Source organism: Cucurbita pepo, chromosome LG08 (genome assembly GCF_002806865.2).
Source record: "Cucurbita pepo subsp. pepo cultivar mu-cu-16 chromosome LG08, ASM280686v2, whole genome shotgun sequence".
Lineage (NCBI taxonomy): Eukaryota > Viridiplantae > Streptophyta > Magnoliopsida > Cucurbitales > Cucurbitaceae > Cucurbita > Cucurbita pepo.
This window is the reverse complement of record NC_036645.1, coordinates 8,502,926-8,526,983: the sequence shown is the minus strand read 5'-3', so window position 1 is coordinate 8,526,983 and position 24,058 is coordinate 8,502,926. Positions and strand designations below refer to the sequence as shown.

The following is a 24,058-nucleotide window of genomic DNA, read 5'->3' as shown; positions in this document are numbered from 1 at the left end:
CTCCAACCGATGTGGGATCTCACGTTCCACCCCCTTGGGGCTCAACGTCCTTGCCGGCACACTGCCCGGTGACTGGCTCTGATACCAATTATAACAGCTCAAACTCACCGCTAGCAGATATTGCCCTCTTTGGGTTTTCCCTTATGAGCTTCCCCTCAAGGTTTTAAAACGTGTCTACTAGGGAGAGGTTTCTACATCCTTACAAGGAATGTTTCGTTTCCCTCTCCAACTTATGTGAGATTTCACATCCACCTCCCTTGGGGGGGCCCACCGCTCGATGACTGGCTCTAATACAATTTGTAACAACTCAAGTTCATTGCTAGCAGATATTGTCCTCCTTGAGCTTTCCCTTCTGGGCTTCCCCTCAAGATTTTAAAACGTGTCTACCAGGGAGAGGTTTCCACACCCTTATAAGGAATGTTTCATTCCCTTTTCTAATCGATGTGGGATCTCACAATTCACCCTCGTTAGGGGCCAGCATCCTCGCTGGTATACCGCCTAGTGACTAGCTATGATACCATTCGTAACAGCCCAAACCCACCGCATGCAGATATTGTCCTCTTTGGGTTTTCCCTTATGGGCTTCCCCTCAAGGTTTTAAAACGCGTCTATTAGGGAGAGATTTCCACATTCTTATAAGAAATGTTTCGTTCCTCTCTCCACCCGATGTGGGATCTCACATAGAAAGTCCCTACCCAGTCTTAAAACGCAAAAGGACAAAAGTTAAAACACTTCCCGGAAAAGATATCTTCAAAAGGGAAAAAGACGACCCTCGGAAAATTTTAGGTTCGTGATTGACACGTAAGAAGCAATCAGCAAAAAACCTGGAAAGAAGAAAATGAGAAGGGGAAAACTCCAAGGGAACATTAACTAATGAACTCTCTTATTCAACCAACCACTCTTGTCTGTTACTTCAATGATAATAGAACATACTGCACATAATCTCCAACATCATCAAGATGTGGACAACGTTGTTTTCTGCAGTAAATTCCGAAACAACGTAACACCGACAGTAGATTCAACAACAATGCTGGAGAAATAAGAAAGTCGAAGACAACTTGATACACCGACATGTGTACTTTCATGGGGATTTCCAGATGGACCATGGTATTCATAAAATGTAGGGTGTTTTCTAGTGTACAATCTTTTTCTGAGCATTATCTAACATGTGGGAACTTTGGCATACATTTCATTCAAATTCTATGGACCGTTTTTTCTGTACTGTTCTTTTGCCGAACCGCGGGTAACTGGCAGTACGTCCATACGACTAATTTTCAACTGAAAGTTAGCCCATATGTCTTTAAGGAGGTCTCATGCTGCCCCCACCGTCCTAAATCTAGGGAGGGGGGAGGAATACTGTAACAGCTCAAGCCCATCGCTAGTAGATATTGTCCGTTTTGGCCTGTTACGTATTGTCACCAGCCTCATGGTTTTAAAACGTGTCTGCTGGGAAGAGGTTTTCATACCCTTATAAGGAATGCTTAGTTCCCCTTTCCAACCGATGTGGGGTCTCACAATCCACCCCCCTTGGAGGCCCAGCGTTCTCGCTGGCATACCGCCTGGTGTCTGGCTCTGATAACGTTTGTAATAGTCTAAGCCCACCGCTAGCAGATATTGTCCACTTTGGCTCGTTACGTATCGCCGTTAGCCTCACGGTTTTAAGATATATCTGCTAGGGAGAGGTTTCCATACTCGTATAAGGAATGTTTAGTTTCCCTTTCCAACCGATGTGGGATCTCATAATCCACCCCCCTTGGGGGCCCAGCGTCCTCGCTGGCACACCGCCCGGTGTCTAGCTCTAATACCATTTGTAACAGTCCCAAGCCCACCGCTAGCAAATATTGTTCGCTTTGGCCCGTTACATATCGCCGTCAGCCTCACGATTTTAAAATGCGGCTATTAAGGAGAGGTTTTCACACCCTTATAAGGAATGTTTCGTTTCACTCTCCAACTTACGTGGGATCACACATCAGTAAACCAAATGATGTAAGAAAATGTTAGAGGAGATCATGATGAATGGATTTGTCTAAACAAATATAACCTAGGAAGCATAAAGACTCTATTTTTGGCCGTGTCTTTGTCGACACAAATCCAACGCGCCAAAAAAAACATGTCGAGTATTATATATCTTCTATATATATAATTTGGACACGGGGCTTGGACACCGAACAAAAGTAAATAAATAATGACCTACCATGTGAGCCCAACCTAAAAAAAACACAGAGCTCCTAGAACATAGTCTAATCCTTATGGGATGTTATTCTCAAAGATTTGTCCATTGCTCTTCCTAATGGCCCTACCCTCCTCTATCACAGCCCGACCTAGAAAAACTCAGAGCTTCTCGATAATTATAGTCGTTAGAATCTCTCTAGCGCGTGCCTCCAAGCTGCAAGTTGTGTCTAACTTTTCGAACCATAAGGGTTGAAGACTTGTTAGAATGACACGCTCGAGAAACTATAGGAGGAAACCATTTGGGATCCTCCCTTTCGAGGGGAAATACATGTTTGCTAGTAGGCCGACTTCATTATGTACTATGGCTCGTTTGGCTACAAAGAGATAAGAGAATTATTTGGTCCCTTTTCAGTTTGTATTATGGCTTATTTGGTTAGAATGGAATAGGAGAACAATTCCACTTTCAGCTTAGCCTTTTTCCACCTCCTTTTTATATTATTTGTGAGATCCCACGTTGGTTGGAGAGGGGAACGAAGCATTCCTTATAAAGGTGTGGAAACCTCTCCCTAACGGATGCGTTTTAAAACCTTGAGGGGAAGCCCGAAAGGGAATGTTTAAAGAGGACAATATCTGCTAGCGGTGGGCTTAAGCTGTTACAAATGGTATCAAAGCCAGACACCGGGCGGTGTGCCAGCGAGGACGCTGGGCCCACAAGAGGGTGGATTGTGAGATCCCACATCGGTTGGAGAGGGGAATGAAGCATTCCTTATAAAGGTGTGGAAATCTCTCCCTAACGGACGCGTTTTAAAACTTTGAGAGGAATCTCAAAAGGGAAAACCCAAAGAGGACAATATCTGCTAGTGGTGAGCTTGAATTGTTACAAATGGTATCAGAGCTAGACACCGAGCGGTGTGCCAGCGAGAACATTGTGCCCACAAGGGGGGTGGATTGTGAGATCCCACATCGGTTAGAAAGGGGAACGAAGCATTCCTTATAAAGGTGTGGAAATCTCTCCCTAACAGACGCATTTCAAAACCTTGAGGGGAAGCTCGGAAGGGAAAGCCCAAAGAGGATAATATCTACTAGCGGTGGGTTTAGGCTGTTACATCATTATACGAAACGAAGAGGCCGAAACATAACAAAAAGTGGAAGGTCAGACAATAGAAGATATTCATGGCAGGGGTGGATGGAAAGGATGTGAAGAATACAGAGTATCTACTTTGAGTGAAACTCAAAGTTGAAGACATTGACAGTGTTGTGGATTTTCTCAGCAAAGTTTCCATTGAAAAAAGTGGGAGAACATGTTTTTGGAGAGGATAAGGATGTCTCTAAGACTTTGGACGTTATGTCGTTCGGCTTAAGTGTATGAATTTATAGGTTCCAAAAACGACAGAGGGCAAGCACCTGTCTTTCAGTGTTATTCTTTCTCTCATTACTAGAAGCATCCATAGACTTATCTGCAACTAAAAGTTCAGCCCATATGTTTAAAGGAGGTTTCTTTGAGTCCCACATCTGATTGTGAGAGAGTGAGAGCTGGCATTTAGGGTGGTCTTAACCTGGTCCATATGTTGGGAGGTAAATTGACAAGGCATTAAATTTAAAGTAGCCGTAACCGTCCAAGCCCACCGCTAGTAGATATTGTCCTCTTCCTTCCGGGCTTCTCCTCGAGGTTTAAGGTTTTAAAACGCGTCTGCTAGGGAGAGGTTTCCACACCCTTATAAAGAATGATTCATTCTCCTCCCCAACCGATGTTGGGATCTCACAATCCACCCCCTTCAAGGCCCAGCATTCTCGTTGGCACTCGTTCCCTTCTCCAATCGGTGTGGGACTCCCCAATCCACCCCCTTCGGAGCCTAGCGATTGGAGAAGGGAACAAGTGCCAACGAGGACACTAGGCCCTGAAGAGGGTGGATTGTGAGATCCCACATCGGTTGGGGAGGAGAACGAAACAGTCTTTATAAGGGTGTGGAAACCTCTCCCTAGAAAACGCGTTTTAAAACCTTAAGGGGAAGCTCGGAAGGGAAAGCTTAAAGAGAACAATATCTGTTAGTGGTGGGCTTGGGTTGTCCCAACATTCTCGTTGGCACTCGTTCCCTTCTCCAATTGATGTGGGAATCTCCAATCCACCCCCCCTTAGGGGCTTAGCGATTGGAGAAGGGAACAAGTGTCAACGAGGATGCTGGGCCCCGAAGGAGGTGAATTGTAAGATCCCACATCGGTTAGGGAGGAGAACGAAGCATTCTTTACAAGGGTGTGGAACCCTCTCCCTAGCAGACGCGTTTTAAAACCTTGAAGGGAAGCTCGGAAGGGAAAGCCCAAAGAGGACAATATCTGTTAGTGGTGGGCTTGGGTTGTCCCAACATTCTCGTTGGCCCTCGTTCCCTTCTCCAATCAATGTGGGACTCCCCAATCCACCCCCGAGAAGGGAACGAGTGCCAACGAAGACGCTGGGCCTCGAAGGAGGTGGATTGTAAGATCCCACATCGGTTAGGGAAGAGAACGAAACATTCTTTACAAGGGTGTGGAAACCTCTCCCTAGCAGACACGTTTTAAAACCTTGAGGGGAAACTCGAAAGGGAAAACCCAAAGAGGACAATATCTGCTAGCGGTGGGCTTGGGTTGTTACAAGTTTAGTCCCTAAACTTTCAAGTTTGTGTCTATTTGGTCCCTAAACTTTCAAATTTGTGTCTAACAACACGTTTTCCTACGGTAAAACTTAATCAAAGAATCTCGAAACATCATGAGCAAGAACAAAAGTTCGTTGATTATTCTGTAAATTAATGAATTACGTGCATCTCAAGGTAAAATAACCAAAAAAAGAAGCAGAAAAAGACAAGATTAAGAGACAAATTCAACTAACAATTTTACTTTTACTCCGTAGGAACTTGCTGGATCCACCCAAATGGCTACAGCTCCAAACACTGCTCCTGTGGCTCTCTGTCAAAACTACTTGTTGAAGAAAACAGGGAGAATGTGAAGAACTTCAAGTACTTCTATCTCGTGCAAGAAAACGGTCTTCTCCGTGCAACGACTACGAATCAATGTCGGGATACGGTATTTTCCAAAAATTCCATGCATTATAGTCTTCCTGCACGGACACAAAACGATAACAGCAGCATTAGTGCTAACGTAATGAAACCAGCATTCGGGTATCTTTAAGGATTTTATATGCTTTACCTGCTCGACCAGCGAGGTTGGTGGAAACATATCGTTAACAAGTGTGTGCAAAGACGTGTAAGACTTCACATCAATGCGATGACTAATGGCCACTTCCCCCTGTAAACAGATTTGAAGTTCGTGGTTATAAATGAACGTCAAGGCACGAGAAGTTCGTGAAAAACGCTTATTTGGATACCTTGGGATTGATTATAAATATCTTTCCTTTTGGAATCCCGACTTTTCGATAGCTGAGCTCATCGGTATCTCTATTGCCGAACCCGGCATAAAATGGATTGTAATCAGGAGGGAAAAGCTTCTTAATATCCTGCATTTATTTATCATCAGAAACAAAAATAAGAAAAACGTCCTACCAATACGAATAATCATGAAGATCAGCTGTTCGATTCAACTTTTTTACCTCTAAACACGCGATCTTAAATTCATGGGGTGCTCGTCTTATCACTGCCATAGATAGAGGAAACCCGAAGTCGATTATATCATGTCGATAAGGAAAGAAAAACCGAAGATAGAACGAATATGAACTTGTGCATTTCCAAGCATACTCAAGAGAAAAAGAATATGAAGCATGTGGGATTAAGAAAGAGGATGAGTGTAACCGCCCAACCCACCGCTAGCAGATATTGTCCTCTTTGGGCTTCCCCTCAAGGTTTTTAAAACGCGTCTGCTCGGGAGAGGTTTCCACATTCTTACAAAGAATGTTTCGTTCTCCTCCCCAACTGATGTGGGATCTCACAATCCACCCCCTTTAGGGCCCAGCGTCCTCACAAGTACTCGTTCTCTTCTCCAATCGATGTGGACCCCCCAATTCACTCCCCTTTGGCGCCCAACGTCCTTACTGGCACACCGCCTCACATCCACCCCTCTTCGGGGCTTAGCCTCCTCGCTGGCACATCGCCCGGTGTCTGGCTCTGAAACCATTTGTAACAGCCCAAGTCCACAGCTTGCAGATATTGTCCCCTCAAGATTTTTAAAACTTTCTTCGGATGGTTTATAGGCTAATAGTGCCTTCTTCCAAGTGTTAGAAGATTCTACGGCTAGCGTCCTTGTTAGCACTACCTGATTTATCTAAGGTCCTTAATTTTAGAACGAGATGCTTCGGGATTGGGTGCAGGCACAGTACTCATGTTGACAACTTATCAGAGATCTAACCTTCATTTAAACTAATAATCATGAAACGTTCGGCGTACAAGATCTCACCTTCTCGAAATAACGAAGGAAATAGTCCATCCGGTGAGATAACAATCGGTCCGTTCGGTAAAGCTTTTCCATCCTGCAGCATAGTAGAACCATCAATCAAATTCAGGGGAAAAAATGAACATAAGGGCACATAATCAAGCAGAAAGAGAGATCGTGATGATACGAATCAAATCCTTCAAGTTTTGATCGAAAGAAAGCGGTCACGAGCAATTTATATTAACGAAACCTGTTTTAGGTTGAGTAAGAAGCTTCGGGTAAGATACGCTTGAACAATGGCACGTGCACTAAGAAATAGCAGCTGATAACCATTCTCCTGAGACGAGCCCAATACACGACATCAGGTAATAGCTTTAGCAGAGTAAACGACATGCTTGAATTCGAGTGATGCCAGCTGAAATGCAGCCATCTCGGAAACACGATTATGAAAGAACGGATGCAGAAGGTGTACCTTTATAGCAGTAAAAAGTCTAGCCACGCCGGATTGCGTCCAATCCTTCCCAACTAAAGGCATGAATTGACCTAATACATCAGACCTGAAGAACATAACTTTTTAACGTGAGTTATATGGATCATTACCGCTAGCAGTTATTGTCCTCTTTGAGCTTTCCCTTTCGGGCTTCCCCTCAAGGATTTTAAAACGCGTCTGCAAAGAATGTTTAGTTCCCCTCTCTAACCGATGTGGGATCTCACAATCCACCCCCCTTCGGGGCTCAGCGTCTTCGCTGGCACACCGCCTGGTGTCTGGCTTTAATGTCATTTGTAACAACCTAAGCCCACTGCTAGCAGATATTGTCTTCTTTGGGCTTTCCCTTTCAGGCTTCCCCTCAAGGTTTTAAAACACGTCTGCTAAGGAGAGGTTTCCACACCTTTATAAAGAATGCTTAGTTCTCCTCTCCAACCGATGTGGGATCTCACAATCCACCCCCCTTCGGGGCTCAGCGTCCTCGCTGGCACACTGCCCGATGTCTGGCTCTGATACCATTTGTAACAGTCCAAGCCCACCGCTAGCAGATATTGTCCTCTTTAGGTTTTTCCGTGGAATCTCACAATTATTCTCTTGCCAGAGAACATAGATGGCTAATGATTCGAACATGAAACTAGTAATCCTGTTATTTTCTGTCCCGAGCCATGTTACCCCGAAAGAAAGCAAGGATTTCAAGGTGGTGACCAAAAAGAGAAAAGAAGCCTCACTTGGTAATTGTTCCATCAACATCAGAGATCACAATCTTCGCATTCCACTTCCATAGATAAATGTGAGCATCGACCTGTTAAAAGAATTTTAGCATCGACATACAAAAATCAAGAAAACGTGTTTATCGAGTACGTATAAATACTGAGTCTAGACTAAAACCTTTTGTATCCCAAGAACCCTCGTTGAAAAGGTGAAAGCTATCATGTTTTGGCCTTCTTTCAGATTCAAAGACGCTATCTGCTCGGTTGTTGGAACGTTCGTCCTTACAAGCTGCCTCTTAGAAGGCTCGCTGACGCCATTCGGAAACCTTGGACTTTGTTCTGCTTGTAAGTTCTGTAAAGTAGATTCAGAATCAACAAAAATCTCCTCATTTGATGAGTTACTGTCACTGTGTTCAAGCATTTTAACCCTTCTAAACGGAATAGGCCAGAGCCTCCATCTTCGGCTGGCGGGAGTGGCCGAGGGAGCGGATTCAACCTCCACCGGAATTGTATCTTTGGGATCCACTTCTAAATCAATTCCGAATGCAGCCATCCCCAATACTATAGGAGCGGCCTTCACCCACGACATGTACCTATCTCCAAATCTGATGATAAGGTTATCGTTTTTAATAATCGATGACATAGACTTTTCAAATTCCTCAGCAGACACACGATGTGCATCGAACGCTTCTGCTGCCGCGTGCAACCCCATACCAGCACGGAGTTCATTACCGCAAAGAGAGATCTCGAACCCTGCATTGGATTAGAGTAATTAGAGAATACACAATCCGTGTCAAAATAAGGTAAAAGAATTTGTAATCAAGTTTCGATGAAAACATACTTGTTGAATGAGGTTGAGTTCTTCCACATAAGGCATCCACCGGAGATTCCCCCAAGTGTAGCTCACGGCGCTCGTCATCGACAACAGGCCCTTGTGAACCGCTATCCATCCTTTCAACTCGCTCACTCACGCCAGACTGTGTATTATGCAAAGGGTTATTACGATTAACAGGAACAACACGTTTTTCGTCTGAAGTGGCTTGTTCTTCACCAAACGTGTCTTCCTCAGTTCCCCCAGCTTTAACGTTTAGATTCGGAGTATTGACAATAGAGCTATCTGAATAACTTGAATGTCTCCCGTTTTTATCTACGGAATCGATAACAATTTCCTTGGTTTCAGATACTGATGGAACGATCTTGTTGAGCTTATCTTTTGAACGTTGAGACTCCGATGGAGAGATAACGTTTTCAGAATCTGTGTTTCCGACCCGTTTGGCCAATTCTGATAGCTCCAAACAGCTCTTATAAATCTCCCCCTCAATTCTAATGTGCATATCTTCTGAATCACTCATCACAAGAAGTTCATCTTCCTGAACTTGACATCCCGATGCTTCTTCAGCTTGAGAAACAAGTTTGACCTCCGCTTCAGGCGCCACTAGCTCGTGCACACTACCATTAGACTCATTGCTTAAACGACCGACTTCATCGGCTACGGAGTTATCGGTAGATGTCTTCAGCTGATTGATATAATCAGCTGCCCAATCATTTTCACTAGTAAATTCATTGTCTTCACAAAACTCTGTCCCTTCACCAGGCCCCAAATGAAACTGAGGTGTACTTAATTGCACGTCTTCTGTATTTTGTTCAGTTGCCGATATCGGAGCAGTCAGTATATGACCATCCACACTCACTAGAATAACCTCCGAATCCGTACCTTGTGGCTCAGTCTCGTGCTCGAGATTGTCAAATCGATTAGAATCACTCTCCGAAAACTCTACCAAATCCTCCACAGACGACTGCTCATCCTGAAAATCATAGAATCTATGCTCAACATCAGATTCCGACCTCTCCACACGTGCAACCATCATAGAACTGTTTTCATTTCGTAGCTGAACAACAGTAGTGTCCGAGACACTATGCTCAAGTCGACCTTTTACGAAATTCGTACTATGCTCATCCTTAACCAAATCATCTCCAACTCCATCAGCTTGACTTCCTTGACTAGTTTCTACTTCCTTTACGAAATACGCCTCACCAGAGTTATCAAGATACATATGGAAATTGGATTCGACGCCATTGACAGATATTCGAACTATCTTCTCAGTACCCTTTAGAACGCCCTGAAATTTACCAAACCGAACATACCAAGGCGTGCTGCGAAAAGTCCCATCCTGCTGCTGAACAACGATTATATCAACTGCCCCACCGAACGGATGAAACGGTGTGGCAACCGAGTAAACTCCTTGAGAAATAAAACTTCCAACTCTCCCGACGACGTTCATTTGGACAAGCGCTTAATGCCCTCTCCAATTCACTCAAACTTCACTTCCCTTCGTTTGTTCCCTTTCAACCAAACCTGGCATAATTTACCCCCCAGTTCATGTGAAAATGTATTTCTCAGCTTCAGTTCTTTTCAATCTTAGGTTATAAACACCAATCAAAAAAAACTTACTGCAGTAAATTCAAGGAGAACAATAAGAACAATAAGAACAAGAAAACCATTATAAAGGCAGCAGAAATAGAGTAAATTCAAGCCCTAAATTCTTCATAATGAACCAAAAAGAAAACATCCCAGCCGTCATTTGCAACCTAATCACAAACAGCAGAATGAACCAGACAACTAGAATCCAAAAAATCAAATTCTTTTGCATGAACTCCCCATAAAAGAAACCCGACCAAAACAAATTTGGCAAAGAACACAAAAGCTGAAGCAAATCATTCCAGAACAAGAACGCATTAAACATCCAAACAAACCCAATCACGATCACGTGATTTCAAAACAAAGAAAGAAATTAAAAAGATTTGCCGCCAATTTCGGCGGCTAAGAGCTAAAAGAACATACATTCTCCAATGTTTTCTGATTCAATCTCCTGTCGGTAACGAAAAAAATTGGGAATTTGAAGATTGGAGAGGTGGGTCGGAAATTGGGTGTCACCAATTTTCTTTAAAGAATCATTTGGACGACAAAGAAATCAAGAAAAAGAAAGGAAGGGAAAAGAAAAGCAGAAGCAGAAATCTCCGCCATGGATAACCATAAGCATTACATAGGTAAACGGGGGTGATGCAAATACCAAAATGACCTCATTGAGAAGGAAATTAGCGATCGGATCCAACGGATTTCGTGCATTTGGGAAGACACGAAGAGGGGTGTTTTGGAGATTAAGAAAGGTTGCGTGTCTGATTAATGTTTTTTTCCTGGCTCCAAAATTGGTAGAACCAGACCAACGACACAACCTCGTGGAAGTCGTGAATTAAATTCATGTCATTTTATTTTTTTTTTTTTTTTTTTTTTTTTAAAAAAATTAACTGTTCTTTTTCCTTCCACCACTCCCTGTTCTTGGTCCCAACACGTGCCAATTTTCATCTCTTTTCATGATCAAATTTAAACCTTAAAAAACATTTTATACATTAAATTATGTTTAAATTCATTATTTTTCTTTTATATTAATGTTTATGCTGCGAGTATTTTGTATAATAAATTTTTATTTAGTTTAATATTTGTCATAATATTTCAAAAGTAATTATAATTTAAATTCTTATAAATATTTTTTTTACTAGCCTTAATTTTTGTCCATTATTCCATTATTTTTTTTAATCGAGCTTATCGTTTCTCTCTAGTTCTCACTTATTCCTTTCTCTCTGTTAGACGAACACGACTCTCTACAATGGTATGATATTGTCCACTTTGAGTATAAGCTCTCATGGCATTGCAAGGCTTCTCCAAAAGGCTTCATACCAATGGAGAGAGTATTCATTGATTATACTCATCATCCAACACTCCCTTCGTCTTCTTAGGATAATTCTGTTAAGGATTATTGAGAGTCAGTCCTACATTGGTTAATTTAGTGGAAGATTATGGGTAGTGACGATGAATACTATCTCCATTGGTATGAGGCCGTTTGGAGAAGACTAAAGCAAAGTCACGAGAGCTTATGCTCAAAGTGGACAATATTAAAAGAATGTTTGATAACTCCTAGGTTAAATAGGGAAATTTTTTTCAAGGTTAGTTTTTGAAAATTTTCCAAATATGAAGGGTATATTTGGAAAAAAAAAACTTATAATTCACGTATTAGAAGGAACATTTACCCATAATTGGGCCTTGTATATTGGGCCTAACGAGAGGACGGAAACCATTATGGGCCGAAAGCCCACGAAAGTATATTTATTTTAGTTTATAAAAAAAAAAAAAAGAATTTAAAAAAAGGGTTAAAATAAGCAAATACGACCGTGAAATCCACAACGGACGGTTCCGTTCCACAAACAAAAAACGGTAATTTCTATAATTAAGAAATAAGGAAATAAGACAGTCCGTGACCTTCCCTTTTTACCGAACATGATTCCACCGAACCCTTCCAAGAAAACCCCACCGTTTCCTCCTACTTTCTTCTCATCACCACCAACTCATGGGGCCGTCCTACATCCTCTCCGCCGTCGTCGCCGCCAGCTCCCTCTCTCTCCTCTTCCTCGCCGCCACCGTCGAAACACTGACGCTCCCCGTCGCTACAAACGTACTCGTTCCATTTCTAACAAACCGACGGCGAACCTACAGAGAAGAATTCCTTGAAGGGCACAACAAATATCGAGGGATGGTTAATCTTCCGCCGTTAACTTGGGACAGGAATCTCACGCGATATGCGCGGCGATGGGGCGCCATACGCGCCGTCGACTGTAAAATTGTCCATTCGTTCGGTCCGTACGGAGAGAATATGTTTTGGGGGAGATTGGACCACTGGACGCCGTCCAAGGTGGTGGACTCGTGGGGCGAAGAGGGCCAACATTATCATATGAACAATAATCAATGTGACGCCGGCGAAATGTGCGGCCATTACACACAGATTATTTGGAAGGAAACGCTCCGATTGGGCTGTGCCAGAATTAGGTGCCTTAACGGAGAGTTTCTTGTGATCTGTGAGTATGATCCGCCGGGAAATTACGTCAGTGAGAAACCGATTTGATTTTCCCGGCGAAAGTTGTCGACCAGCGCGGCCGCGCTTGTCTCGCCGGAATCCTTTTTGGATGTGTTTTATTATTTGAAGACTGGCTTTCTTTTTTCTTTTTTCNCCCTTGTATCTTTAAGTTTAACTCATTTTTTTACTATTTTGATTCATTGTGTGTTGAAAGATTCGGAGGTGTTTTATGGGAAACGAGGGTTTCAAATTAATTGTAAATTTAGTATTAAATTACTCGATCTCGGACTTGTAAATTTGTCTTAAATTTTAAAATTCATCGAAATTAAAATTAAAATGTGTACTAATAAATCAATTAAATTTTAAATTTTTGAATTTGCCAATCCGAAAGTGAAATTTAAAATTATAGGAAACATAAAATTTAAATTTTAAATGAGTATTCTTCATTTTTTTAATTTAAAAATAAAATAGACACAAACAAAAATTTTAATACCTGAAACTTTAATATATTTTTGCTCCGCCAACGATGAGGAGAACGAAATCAGAGCCAGACACCAAGCGATAGTGGATATGAGACGGTGTACTAGCAAGGACATTGGGATCCAAATGTAGGTGGATTGGGAGGTCCCACGGAGAAGAGAATGAGTACTAGCGAGGACGCAACGGGGCGGTAGTGGATACGAGGCGGTGTGCCAGAAGGACGTTGGGATCCGAATGGAGGTGGATTAGGAGGTCCCACATCGATTAGAGAAGGGAATGAGTGTTAGCGACAATGCTAGGTAGGCCTCGAAGGAAGGAAGGTGAATTGTGAGATTCCATACTGGTTAGGGAGGAGAACGAAACAACCAGCATATGAGTTTTAAAAACCTTTAGGGAAATCCAGAGAGCAAAGATGGTAAAGTTTAGGGAAATCCAGAGAGCAAAGATGGTAAAGTTTAGGGAAATCCAGAGAGCAAAGATGGTAAAGTTCAAAGATAACAATACCTACTCGTTGTGGGTTTAGGCTATTACAGTAATATCGGGAATATACAGAGTCATTCAAAGCACTTAACGACAAAACTCTCCCGTTTAGCTCTCGATCAATTAATTTTCAACCCATTTTTGTGCCTTTTGGACAATTAAAAGAGCTACCTTCTTTTTAATATATTAACAACTTGCATGATCGTATGGTTACAAACGCAATTGACTAGAATTTTTCATATTATTTGTTATTTTGGTTCCTTACCATTCTTCACGTTTGTTGTTCTTCCCATCCATTTTGTCAATTACAAATTTCCAATCGTCATTAACAGCTGTCTTTAAACAAAAAAATGAAAGAAAAAAACCCAAAATTAGCCTAATTNAACAAAAAAAAAAAAAAAAAAACAGAGGAAATCAGGCGGCGGCAAAGACGGTGGTTTCCAACTGGTAGGCGGCGGTGAAGAAGGAAGGCCAGCAGAGGTAAGTGGACATAATGCTACTGATCGTGGAAGCCCCAATGAGAAAGTTCATCACCACAATTTGCAGCTGAATGGCTTCAATCGGCGACGCTCCGCCCATTATCAGTCCGGTCATCGCCCCCGGCAGCGAGATCAGCCCCACCGTCTTCGCGTTGTCGACCACCGGCGACAGCGCTAGCACCAGCGCCCTCTTCACTTGCTGGTGCGTCGCTTGCCGCGGCGTAGCTCCGAGAGCTAATGCAGTCTCCACCTAAATTAAGAATATAAATAACGGATTATGAATTAAGTTAATTATTGGATTAATCGTTATTAATTAGAGAGAGAGAGCGAGAAATTACGAGGCTGAATTGAGTTCTGATATCGTCCCGGAGTCTTTTCATGGCGACTCCGGTAACAGTCATGGAATTTCCGACCATCATTCCGGCGACAGGGATTATGTACCTTGGAGTTAACGGAAACACTTTCAACACCACTAGCATCACCATTGTCACCGAAGTGCCGGCCAAAATTGAAGCTCCGGCCACCAACTTCCCCCGAGGCACGTGCTTCGCACGCTGCCCTGCTGTGTATCCCGCCACCGTCACCTGCGGCAACAAATACAATATCATCTCTAATAGCAGCCTATTGAGAACAGGAACTCTATCTCTGTTTTTTCTTTTTGCATAAAATAAATCTTTTTTATGAAGCTAATAAATTTGGTATCCAAAATAATTGAAAATTGAATTTTAGATAAAATTAGAACGATGTATGGCACGTTTTTTTAGTTCCCTTCTCCAACTGACCCGTCCTGGAATTTTATAATCTACTCCTTAAGGTCCAGCAATGCTGATACACACCTCGGTCCCTGAAATCATTAATAACAGCCCAAACCCACCGCTAATCAATATTATCCATCTAAAACCATTAATAACAGCTCAAATCTACAGCTAATCGATATTATCCATCGCTTACTTATCGTTTTTAGCCTCACAGTTTTAAAACGAAGTGCTCTGGTGAAGTTTCTACATTCTTATCAGAAATATTATGTACTCCTCTACAACCTAGATGAGATTTTTGTAAAAGGCTTCTACTAGAATGGCGTTTCTATACCCTAGCCATAAATAATTCATATCCCTCTCCAACTTAGGTGTGATTTTTATAAAATGCTAAGATAAAATTTCTATATCCTTATAAGAAATATTTAGTATTCTCTACCATGGAGGTGAAATCTGGCTGATCATTTAGACTAAATTCTAAATTTCTCGACTAAATTCTAAATTTCTTGACATTATAAAGACAACATCTACAATTTAAACCCTAATTTGCGAGGAATTGATTAATTTTTGGAGTTCCAAGACATTCATTCCTATCCGATCCACCGATTGGAAACTAGTAAAGGAAATTACCAAAAAAATTAGAGAAAATTACCATGAAGAGATAGGCGAGGAGGATCCAAGCGAGGTTTTGCTGGTTGAAGATGAACTGAAGAACAAAGCCGATAACAGAGAGCTGAAGAAAGGCTCTGGAAATGGCGTAGATCATTTCGCCTTCGAGGCCAAGCTTCTGGAAGTAGGAGAGGACGACGGCGACGGCGACAATGGCGGTGGCGAGAAAAGGCTTCGTCATGCCTTGAAGGAAATCCAGAAGCCATTGAAGATCCATGCCAATTCCGAGAAGAAAACAGAGCAAAAAAAGAGAAATAGAGAGATTTTTGTTCTGTTATTGGGAGTGGAGAATATAAGGTATTTGCAAAAAGTGATTGCTAGCGTACCGCCTCCCCCTGGTGTGTTGCCCTTCGTCATTAACTCCTTATCTCATTATATTGCTTTCTACCGTCAATAAAGTTAAAATTGCAATCTAATCCCTACACTTTCAAATAATTTATAATTTAGTCCCTATATTTTTAATATATATAAATTACTTTAAAAAAATCTTTTAAATCGGACTACAGGTCACAATACAATCAAATTCAAATCTCTACTTTTTTTTTTTTTTTGTATTTTGTTTTTTTCTAAAAAAAAAATCTATTTATTTATAATATTTTAAGTTAATAATCACTGTGTATCACTAATCTTCATAATAATCTTTTAAAGGCCGGTTGAATTGGATTATAACGTTATTTTCAGGTTAGTTGAATTGACCCGACAAAAAAAAAAAAGTCAACTCACAATTTAACCTGAGTTTTAAATTTTCTAAGAACTTGCCATGGTTTGGACAGCCTACGTATTTTATAATTTGAGTTGGACAGTCTGTTTGGTCGACAGACGATCATATAAACCTCAAATAACTTGCCGTGGTTTAAAAAATATATTATTTATTTATTTATTATTTGATTATTTAATTATTTATTTGATTTTACATGTGAGGTTATATTAAAGGTAAGACTATTCGTTGATTATTTAAAGAGAAAATACAAAGTGGACATTTAAAATTAAGAAATTATGGTCAATCATAAGGTTGTATATTTTTCTTTATGTGTCACGCTAACATTTTCAATTTCATGTGAGTGGAAAGTCTACGTATTTGTTTACCACTAACCAATAATATAATAGTCAATTATTAAAATATATTTTTTTAAAATAACATTTTTATTAGATATTACCACGTCACCACTTATAATAAAAATATAAAATCAATTAAAATTTTAATTTACGACTAAGTATTAAACGTGCTTTACTTGAAACAATTTTGTGTTAAGTAACTTCTTATAAATTTTATTGAGATGCATGTGATTAAAGATAAGACATGCTCATAGTATAATTGTCTATTTTTTTAATTAAAAAACTCGTAATATATAAATATATATATATATATATTAAAATAAGGAATTAGTAAATTGTTGTTATTATTAATAACGTTATCGTGCAAGTTAATTCAATTGTATTGTACTTCAAGTTGACCTTCACCAGAAACGTTTTTTCATCGTAGAGGTATTAATTACGACAGGATATAATAATAATAATTATTATAATTATTAAATTGAACAGCGTACGTACGGCGGTTAAGGAATTAAAAAAAAAGGACAGTTTTGTCTTGTGAACAAATCTTCCAAATTCAAATTCATTAAAAAAAAAAAAATAATAAATAAATTTTGAGTTAGTTTGACGGTTAATTTAAATAACATGAAAATTCTTTATTATCTAAAAAATAAATAATTGAGCTAAATTGAATTCTCACGTTGTTATTTTTTTTAATCGATAAATTATAGGAATAATTTATCGTGATATTAAGATAATAATATACCAAATGTTATCGAGATCCGATGTTTATGGACCAACCTAAGATTTAGATCTTAAATAAAATCATTATTTAATCAAATTATTAATTCTCTACTTTTGCATTTTCGTACTAAAAAAATTATTATTTTGGGTTAAATTTGTGTTATTTAAAAAAGAAAAAATTATTTGTACATAAATGGGGTTTTTAATTACAATAATAAATAAAATTAGTACATATAATTCATTGTACTTTTGGAAAGAGCCTTCCCCATATGAAGTTGCAGCTTCACGTCTCTATCTAAATAATAATATTATATTGCAAAAAGATTTTTATGTTTTCGTCCTCACATTTTGGGTCTAATTTAAATAATGACTCATATTTTTCTAATTTTCATAAAATTGGAAGTTAAAATATTGAATATTATTATAATTTTTATTTATTTATTTATTTTTTCATTTTATCATTAATTTATTGGCGTATAAATTCGAGTTATTATAGTGTTAGAGAAGTAAATCGTGTTAGATGATGAAAGTCCCACATCGGCTAATTTAGGGAATGATCATGAGTTTATAAACAAAAAATACTCTTTCCATTGGTATGTAACTTTTTGGGAAGCTCAAAGCAAAGTCATATATGAAGTATTGAGGTATTTTTAATATTTTTGAAAAATATGAAGTATTTTTAAATTCAAAAGAGTATTATTAAAGCTAATTTATACAATATAATTACCATTTACCCCCAAAAGTTTGAAAAATTAGGAAATACCCCAAAGCGAGGGGTATTTCCTATAATTTAGCAATTATTTAAAGACCTAAGTGTAAACCCACAAGCTTAACGGGTCGATAATTGAATGACGAATGCGAAGCCCACTAGCCTTCAAATCTCAGTTCCCGCCAGCGCCCTTTATCCATGGTCTCTGCAAGCAATCCGCCGCGATGACGGGATGAACTACGGTGCCTATGGCCGCTTCATCCAGCTCGCACCGACTTCCTCTTCGTCCGCCTCGGCAACTGCTTCTCGCTCGTCTTGTTCTATGTTCTGTCGCTCCCGAGAATTTCCTCGGATCGAAGGTCACCGCCTTCTGATAAAAATCTGGCAGCCTTGGAGATGCCTACAATGTGTTCGGTAACATTTCTCACGAGAACATTTTATCTTGGAATGCTTTTTTTTATGAGTTACACTTTTCACAATATGCAATCTGATATGCTGAAGCTGTTTTTATCTTTGTTTAATTTGATATCGATGGATGTGAAGCCTGATAAGTTTAAGGTTACTTGTGTTTTGAAAGCGTTGGCGTTGTTGTTTTCTAATTTGATTTTGGTAATGGAAGTTCATTGTTTCATTCTTCAACGAGGGCTTGTGTCTCATCTTTTTGTTGTCTATGCTTTGATACTCGAGGTGTAATTAGCTGGTTTTAGCCAAAATTGTGTTTGATAGAATGCCTGCGAGAGATATTGTCTTGGAATGCGATGGTGGCTGAGTGCTCTCAGGGTTGGTTTTATGGGGAGTGCAAGGAACTGTATAAAGCGATGTTGAGTTTAGTGGAGTTGAGGCCTAATGCATTGACTGCAGTCATTGTTTTACAAGCTTGTGCTCAGTTAAACTATCTCATTCTTGGAATGGAAGTTCATTGATTCGTAATGAAAGTCAGATTGAAATGGATGTTTCACTATGTAATGCTGTTATTGGATTATATGCAAAAAGTGCGGTAGCTTGGATTATGTTTGGGAGTTGTTTGAAGAAATGCCTGAGAAGGATGAGGTTACCTATGGTGCGATGATATCGGACTACATGGTCCATGGTTGTTAACCAAGCAATAGATCTCTTTCGAGTACTGAAAAGGCCAGCATTGAGGACATGTAATGCTGTGATTTCTGGTCTGGTTCAGAGCAACCAATAAGCTGGAGTTGTAGATATATTTCGAGCAATGCAGTGCATGGTTGCAGACCAAATACTGTAACCCTTGCGAGCGTTCTTCCCATCTTCTCACATTTTTCAACTCTAAAAGATGGGAAAGAAATTCATGCTTATGCCGTTAGAAACTGTTACGATGGGAATGTTTGTGTTGTCACTGCTATCATTGATTCCTATGCTAAGTCTGGCTACTTCCACAGGGCACGACTGGTTTGTGATCAATTTAAAGGTAGAGTCTAATCATTAGGACAATAATTTCAGCCTATGCTGTCCATGGAGATGCTAATGTGGCTCTTAGTTTTTTTAATTTTTTTTAAATTTTTTATGAGATGCTGACAAATGGGATTCGGCCTGATCCAGTAGCCTTTACTCCAGTGTTGGTTTCCATGCCCATTCAGGGGAGTTAGATGAAGCCTGGAAGATATTTAACGTCTTGTTACCCGAGTATGGAATTCAACCACTAGTCGAGCACTATGCTTGCATGGTAGGAGTTCTTAGTCCAGCAGAAAAGCTTTCCGATGCTGTTGACTTTATTTCTAAAATGCCAATTGAACCCACTACAAAAGTTTGGGGTGCTTTGCTCAATGGGGCTTCTGTTGCTGGTGATGTTGAGCTTGGAAAGTGCGTTTTTGATAGTCTGCTTGAACCGAGCCTGAAAATACAGGTAACTATATCATCATGGATAACTTATATTCACAGTTTGGAAGGTGGAAAAAAGCTGGCTAGGATAGGTATTTGATGGAAGAAGTTGTATTGAAGAAGATCCCAGGAAATAGACGGACAGAGACATGGGCAGGGTTACAGAGTTTGTAGCTAGAGACAATTCAAACGACAGGACTCCAGAGGTTTATTGAATGTTGGAAGGATTACTTGGGTTGATGAAAGAAGGACATAGTCTGCAACATGAGCTAAATGTGAACTGTGCAGACAATGGGACATAAAACAAGACGACATTGCAAAGCGCACAGGTGCGCCATCCCCTACTTGAATATTAGGAATCACGACTCTCTACAATGGTACGATATTGTCCACTTTGAGCATAAGCTCTCATGGCTTTGTTTTGGGCTTCTCCAAAAAGCCTCATTCCAATGGAGATGTATTCCTTACTCATAGACCTATGATCATTCCCTAAATCAGCCAACGTGGGGCTCCTTCCCAACAATCCTCAACAATCCTCCCCTCGAACAAAGTACATTATAGAGCCTCTCCCGAAGCCTATAGAGCCCTCAAACAGCCTTCTCTTAATTAAGACTCGACTCCTCTAAAGTTTTCGAACAAAGTACACCATTTGGTCGACACTTGAGTCATTTTGACTACATCTTCGATACTCAATGTGATGTCCCACATTGGTTGGGGAGGAGAACAAACCACCATTTATAAGGGTGTGGAAACCTTCTCTTCGTAGACGCGTTTTAAAGCCTTGAGAGGAAGCCCGAAAGGGAAAGCCCAAAGAGGACAATATCTGTTAGCGGTGGATCTGGTCGTTATAAATTGATGTCCCACATTGGTTAGGGAGGAGAACAAACCACCATTTATAAGGGTGTGGACACCTTCCCCTAGCAGACGCGTTTTAAAGCCTTGAGGGGAAGCCCGAAAGGGAAAGCCTAAGAGGATAATATCTGCTAGCGGTGGATTTGGGTCGTTATAAATAGTATAAGAGCCAGACACCGGACGATGTGCCAGCCTTCTCGCTGTTTCCCGAAGGGGGGTAGACACGAGGCGGTGTGCCAGTAAGGACGCTGGGCCTCAAAGGGGGTGGATTTGGGGGTGGTCCCACATCGATTGGAGGAAGGAAAGAGTGCCAGCGAGGAAGCTGGGCCCCAAAGGGGGGTGGATTGTGATGTCCCACATTGGTTGGGGAGGAGAACAAACCACCATTTATAAGGGTGTGGAAACTTTCCCCTAGCAGACGCATTTTAAAGCCTCGAGGGGAAGCCCGAAAGGGAAAGCCTAAAGAGGACAATACCTGCTAGCGGTGGATCTGATCGTTATACTCACAACGTCTTTGTTTGACATTTGAGGATTCTATTGACATGGCTAAGTTAAAGAGCATGACTCTGAGACCATGTTAGGAATCACGACTCTCCACAATGGTATGATATTGTCCACTTTGAGTATAAGCTCTCGTGGCTTTGCTTTGGGCTTCCCCAAAAGGTCTCATTCCAATGAAGATGCATTCCTTATTTATACACCCACGATCATTCCCTAAATCAGCCAATATGGGACTCCCTCCCAACAATCCTCAACATTGAATGCATGCTCCTTAAAATAAACCAGTTTATTGATAGGTGTTGTTTCTTAACAGGAAAGTCTATAGTATTAGTCGACTTATATCTGATTTCATCTCACCATGTGTGTTACCACCTAGCTTTAGCGAACTGCTTTCTTTATTGACCACCGTCCTTTCTGCCGGTCTTTAACTATGCCTTCTCTTATTTATGAGCCAAGCGATATGCTTAGGGACAATAGGTTCACCAGAAGCATAATGGCGAGGGCTGCTAGCATTCAACCCATCGATGTAAATACATTCACGAACGCAAGTACCAATAAAAAGGAATCTGATTTGGCTCTGCTGGTGAGTAATAAGGACCTTTGAGGTTCACAATAGTATGATTGAAGAATGATTGTATTTCTGACATGAGAGCAAAGTATGTGGCGAGTTGAAAGGTTGTTTAACTTTATACAATAGTAGCCTGATGAAGATGGTTAGTTGATAGCTAGACAACACTGCAGCTTGTAGGCTTCGTTAACTTCGGATACCCAAAGAAAGCTGAAAATGTTCGACGCTATTGCATAAAATATTCGATAACCCCAACAAAATCAACACTTTATGCTCTGTATACTTGTAAGGTGATTTTGGAATGCACTTTAATATTTCTTTCAACGGAGGTGCGTGACACTTCTCACTTTCAAAAGTAAGAATGGTGACTGGACTTTGTTTTTTGCTTTGCTTTGCTTTTCTTTCCTTTTCTTTCCACCTCTTTTTGGGAAAATTCAGCCAACTGTTTGAGATTATAACAGGGTATCTATTTTGTGATCGTTAACTGGATGGCGTGCCATTCCCCATTGCTTTGCTTGCTTCAGAAATCTTAATCATCATGCCTTTCAGCTGAAAAAACCTCCGCCCCACTTACCTTGACGATGAAATTGGTGAAGACCATTCCCGGTTGAGACTATCCAACTTTCCTCAAGCTGCAGCTTTCAGGTATTGAAATGAAAAATTTCTAATATTAAATTCTTTCGCACTACTGCCACTAATATTTAACAATACTTTCAATATTAAAATGAATCGACGATCTGTTAAAGAAATTAAATTAGATTAAATAGAGATTTAGCTATGCATGACCGACAATAATATTCCATTTTAAAAAGAAGTGTGTTCACTAAATCTTTTACTTTATTGTGATACATGTCATGGAATATAGATATCTTGGAATTTGTGTGAATAAATTTAGACAATCTTCAATTTCCAACTATACACGTACTTCTCTACTTCATCACTATTTTTTTCTTGGAAATTTCTGTTTATATAATATTAGATAAGACATTAATTATCATTTCAAAAATCAATAGTTAAAATCTTATTGATCGGAGCTTTCTCTAGACCTCTGAGAAAAATATAAAAAAAATGGTTCGAATGGTACGATCCTTTCGTCACCCTAAAATGAAAGAGACAATCTTGTGATTCATGGTCTGTGAAGATACGTTATTAGGTGCTTCGTTTTTTCCATTGAGGTTGAACCTAAACTTGCGCTCGAGAGATAGTTGTCCATATACTGATAAGGGATGTATGGATTCTCGAGAAGAGAAGAGTCAAGGTGGTCCCCTGGACTGTCCTGATCCCACGAAAGAATAGAAAGTTGGATCTACATTAGATCTCACCTAAATCGACCCAATATTTCAATGTATCAACAAGATTTCACACCCTAATAGTTAGTGTAGCAAGATTGGAACCAGCCATATTGAGAACTATGCAGCCTAACTTTAGAACACATGGAAAGAGGCAATGATTTGTAAACCATGTGGGACTATCAATTTGCTGAAAAAAATAAGTATTTTGCCCATAACACAAGGCTAAGCTGGGAATTTTGAAAAAGGTTTGCAGACAAGGGCCACGATTGGTGCAGAGAGAGATTACACATGTGGTTGAGTCTTGTGGAATTCCACCGGCTTTGACGAAAGAGTGTTAGGTTGGAGGGGACAAAGGCAAGAGCCATGGATGGGCCACCCTTCCCTTTACTCTTTTCTGCTTGTTTTGTTGCGTTTTACAGAAAAAGGCAACGACTATCAGCTTATGGAAAAGAAAGGGAGTCAATAATAGCATGGATTTGGCTAAATACATAGTTAGTAATGAATGATATGTATCAATAATTTTCCTCTTCCTATTTTTATTCTTTATCGGAGAAACTATTTAATATGGCTGGTACGTTTTAACTAACGTTTTCGTTTCCGTTCTCGTTCTTATTATCATTTGATGCATGGTTTTAATTGAAAGCTAATAAATTATTTACTTTTATTTGATGGTTAGGTACAAATCTAATGACGGTAATTCTTAGAATCATCGAAAAAAAGAAGGGATATCAACGTGAAAAGGTTAGTTATGCTTGTTAATCCCTTATGACTAGAATTTCTATCTACTTGTGATTGTTAAAGCATCTATATTATCATCATAATCTAGAATTGAATCAATAAATAACTTGATTTTAAAGACTAGAGTTTAGATGAACATGATCGCTATCAAATATTGTTTTGTTCTCTTTAAATTTATGCATGATTCCATGTTCTATACTTGACCTCTCATCGAGATTAATTAATTATTGTTTTATTTTTTTTAAATCTATATCGTATGTTTGAGAAATATAAATAGTAGAAAGACATT

At 39.9% G+C, this 24,058-nt stretch overlaps 4 protein-coding genes across 5 annotated transcripts; 2 read left to right on the top strand and 2 right to left on the bottom strand.

Annotated features, from left to right (window-relative positions):
• Window positions 1–4,912: 4,912 nt before the first annotated feature.
• On the bottom strand, window positions 4,913–10,941 carry LOC111799799 (phosphatidate phosphatase PAH1-like). Of its 2 annotated transcripts, none has more exons than XM_023683279.1 (11): window positions 10,564–10,941; window positions 8,563–10,172; window positions 7,900–8,474; window positions 7,740–7,813; window positions 6,997–7,081; window positions 6,775–6,861; window positions 6,549–6,621; window positions 5,749–5,792; window positions 5,527–5,655; window positions 5,349–5,447; window positions 4,913–5,259 (listed from the first exon to the last, which is right to left on the bottom strand). In XM_023683279.1, the coding sequence occupies exons 2-11, from the start codon at window positions 10,001–10,003 to the stop codon at window positions 5,203–5,205; spliced, it is 2,664 nt and encodes an 887-aa protein (XP_023539047.1). In that variant the 5' UTR covers window positions 10,004–10,172; window positions 10,564–10,941; the 3' UTR covers window positions 4,913–5,202. The 2 variants fall into 2 exon arrangements, with proteins under 2 accessions (XP_023539047.1, XP_023539048.1); XM_023683280.1 differs by having other exon boundaries at window positions 8,563–10,077.
• Window positions 10,942–12,023: 1,082 nt separating this feature from the next.
• On the top strand, window positions 12,024–12,774 carry LOC111800729 (pathogenesis-related protein 1C-like). The gene has a single exon (XM_023684547.1). The coding sequence runs from the start codon at window positions 12,125–12,127 to the stop codon at window positions 12,674–12,676; it is 552 nt and encodes a 183-aa protein (XP_023540315.1). The 5' UTR covers window positions 12,024–12,124; the 3' UTR covers window positions 12,677–12,774.
• A 1,197-nt stretch (window positions 12,775–13,971) lies between these two features.
• Window positions 13,972–15,823, bottom strand: LOC111800482 (protein ALUMINUM SENSITIVE 3). Its single transcript, XM_023684195.1, has 3 exons — window positions 15,475–15,823; window positions 14,406–14,651; window positions 13,972–14,317 (listed from the first exon to the last, which is right to left on the bottom strand). Exons 1-3 carry the CDS (start codon window positions 15,706–15,708, stop codon window positions 14,003–14,005), a joined length of 795 nt encoding a protein of 264 aa, XP_023539963.1. The 5' UTR covers window positions 15,709–15,823; the 3' UTR covers window positions 13,972–14,002.
• Window positions 15,824–18,115: 2,292 nt separating this feature from the next.
• On the top strand, window positions 18,116–19,918 carry LOC111800179 (pentatricopeptide repeat-containing protein At2g37310-like). The gene is made up of 5 exons (XM_023683770.1): window positions 18,116–18,335; window positions 18,703–18,890; window positions 18,970–19,066; window positions 19,154–19,408; window positions 19,578–19,918. The coding sequence occupies exons 1-5, from the start codon at window positions 18,116–18,118 to the stop codon at window positions 19,916–19,918; spliced, it is 1,101 nt and encodes a 366-aa protein (XP_023539538.1).
• The last annotated feature ends 4,140 nt before the right edge of the window (window positions 19,919–24,058 follow it).